General features: G+C 40.1%; 1 protein-coding gene across 1 annotated transcript; it reads left to right on the top strand.

Moving 5' to 3' along the window:
• The first annotated feature begins 1,464 nt into the window (after positions 1 to 1,464).
• On the top strand, positions 1,465 to 2,407 carry LOC103077709 (solute carrier family 25 member 51). The gene has a single exon (XM_007452170.1). The coding sequence runs from the start codon at positions 1,505 to 1,507 to the stop codon at positions 2,393 to 2,395; it is 891 nt and encodes a 296-aa protein (XP_007452232.1). The 5' UTR covers positions 1,465 to 1,504; the 3' UTR covers positions 2,396 to 2,407.
• The last annotated feature ends 6 nt before the right edge of the window (positions 2,408 to 2,413 follow it).

Consider the following 2,413-nt stretch of genomic DNA (forward strand, 5'->3'; position numbering starts at 1 on the left):
CCACTGCGCCACCAGGGAAGCCCTCTTTTTTTTTTTTTTTTAATAGTAGTTGTCCTGATGGGTCTGAGGTTTTCATTTGCATTTCTCTGATAATAAGTGATGTTGAGCATCTTTTCATATGTCCGTTGGCCATTTGTACATCTTCTTTGGAGAAGTGTCTGTTAAGTCCTTTGCTTGTTTTTAAACAGGTTGTAGATGACTGGCAAGGAATGATCTTGCCATTTTAAAAAGCACATGTATTCTAGGGGTAGGACCTTGCCTTCATCCCACTCAGTGGGCTAAGCCTGTGTATTTAGGCTTCAAATCTTTTTCAGCATGGTCTGGTACGGCCACTCTTTGTCCCAGGGCATCCTCCCAAAGTCATTGCCATCTGTGGTATGACAGCAGGAACATGAACTCTGGAGGCAGACTTCATTTCAAGATGCCAGCTCCACCAGTTACTAACTACCTTGGATGAAGATGAGTATTGGTTTTTCCATTTGTAAAACTGGGAAAATAATGTTTACTTTATGGAGTTGTTTTGAGAATTACATATGTGAAAATTGTGCTTAGTATATAACTGCAGGCCTTCCTTGACCCTGTTCTCCCAGCCTCCACCTCACAGAGTGTATGCTCACTGTCCCTTACCTGTGTTCCCATAGGATATATTTATCATAGAAGGTATTACACTGTGGAGTGATTGTATACCTTGGCAGAGCCTCCTGTTAGATTGCAAGTTCCTTGTCTTTGAATCTCTAGCACTTAGCAGAGGGCCTAGTTTACGGTAGATACTAAGTAAGTGTTAGTGAACAGAATGACTGAATGTATATCTTGCTCTTCTTTTTCTCATGAGAAGACTTTGTTTCAGAAGGATAATAGCGTGTACCATTATGTAGTGTAGGCATTACATATGAACTAGTCCAGTGGTTCTCAAATTTTTTGGTCTCAGGACTGCTTTACACTTAAAAAATTTTTGTGGACCCCAAAGAGCCTTTATTTGTATGGACTAATATCCATGGTCTTAGAAATAAAAACAAAATTTTAAAATATTTATTAATTCACTTTAACAATGATAAACCCATTACATGTTAATATAATCAACACATTTTCATGAAAAATAATTACTTCCCCCCTAAAAAAATTAATAAGTATGTTTTACAGTTTTGTAAGTATGTTTAATGTCTGACTTAAAAGGTTGGTGGAGTCTCATATCTACCTCTGCATTTGTTCTGTTGTGATAAATTGTTTTAGTTGAATTATGTGCAGAAAATCCAGCCTCACATGGATATGTAGTTGGAAAGGGGAGGACCTCCTGGACTGCTGAAAGGGCCTCGGGGCCCTCCAAAAATACTTGAAGAAACACTGATCTAGTTTAAAAGGGAAAAATATAATAGAGTCCAGAAATTGGAGGAAGGATTAGGGGAAATTTTCATATGTTTAGCACTGTATATAAAGGTTTACCTATTATCATTTTATTATTTGTAGGTTAAAAAAATCCTTCCCGAAGAAGAGCTTAAGCAACACGATGGATTCAGAAGCTCATGAAAAGAGGCCACCAATCCTAACATCTTCAAAGCAAGATATAGCACCTCACATTGCAAGTGTTAGTGAAATGAAGCATTACCTGTGTGGCTGCTGTGCGGCTTTCAACAACATAGCCATCACGTTTCCCGTTCAGAAGGTCCTCTTTCGGCAGCAGCTGTATGGAATCAAAACCCGGGATGCAGTACTTCAGTTGAGGAGGGATGGGTTTCGAAACTTGTATCGCGGAATCCTTCCCCCTTTAATGCAGAAGACGACTACACTGGCACTTATGTTTGGTCTGTATGAGGATTTATCTTGCCTTCTCCGTAAGCATATCAGTACCCCAGAGTTTGCAACCCGTAGCCTGGCCGCAGTACTTGCAGGAACGACAGAAGCAATTTTCACTCCATTGGAAAGAGTTCAAACATTGCTTCAAGACCACAAGCATCATGACAAATTTACAAACACTTATCAGGCTTTCAAAGCACTGAAATGCCATGGAATTAGAGAGTATTATCGAGGCTTGGTGCCTGTTCTTTTCCGTAACGGATTCAGCAATGTCCTTTTTTTTGGCCTTCGAGGTCCCATCAAGGAGCACCTGCCTACAGCAACAACCCACAGTGCTCATTTGGTCAATGATTTTATCTGCGGGGGCCTGTTGGGTGCCATGTTGGGGATCATGTTTTTTCCAGTTAATGTTGTAAAAACTCGCATGCAGTCTCAGATTGGTGGGGAATTTCAGTCTTTCACTAAGGTTTTCCAAAAAATCTGGCTAGAACGGGACAGGAAACTGACAAATCTTTTCAGAGGTGCCCATCTGAATTACCATCGGTCCCTCATCTCTTGGGGCATAATTAATGCGACTTATGAGTTCTTGTTAAAGATTATATGAAAGAAATCAGTTAAGTGC

Source organism: Lipotes vexillifer, unplaced genomic scaffold, assembly GCF_000442215.2.
Source record: "Lipotes vexillifer unplaced genomic scaffold, Lipotes_vexillifer_v1.1 C26986753, whole genome shotgun sequence".
NCBI classification, from domain to species: Eukaryota; Metazoa; Chordata; class Mammalia; order Artiodactyla; family Lipotidae; genus Lipotes; species Lipotes vexillifer.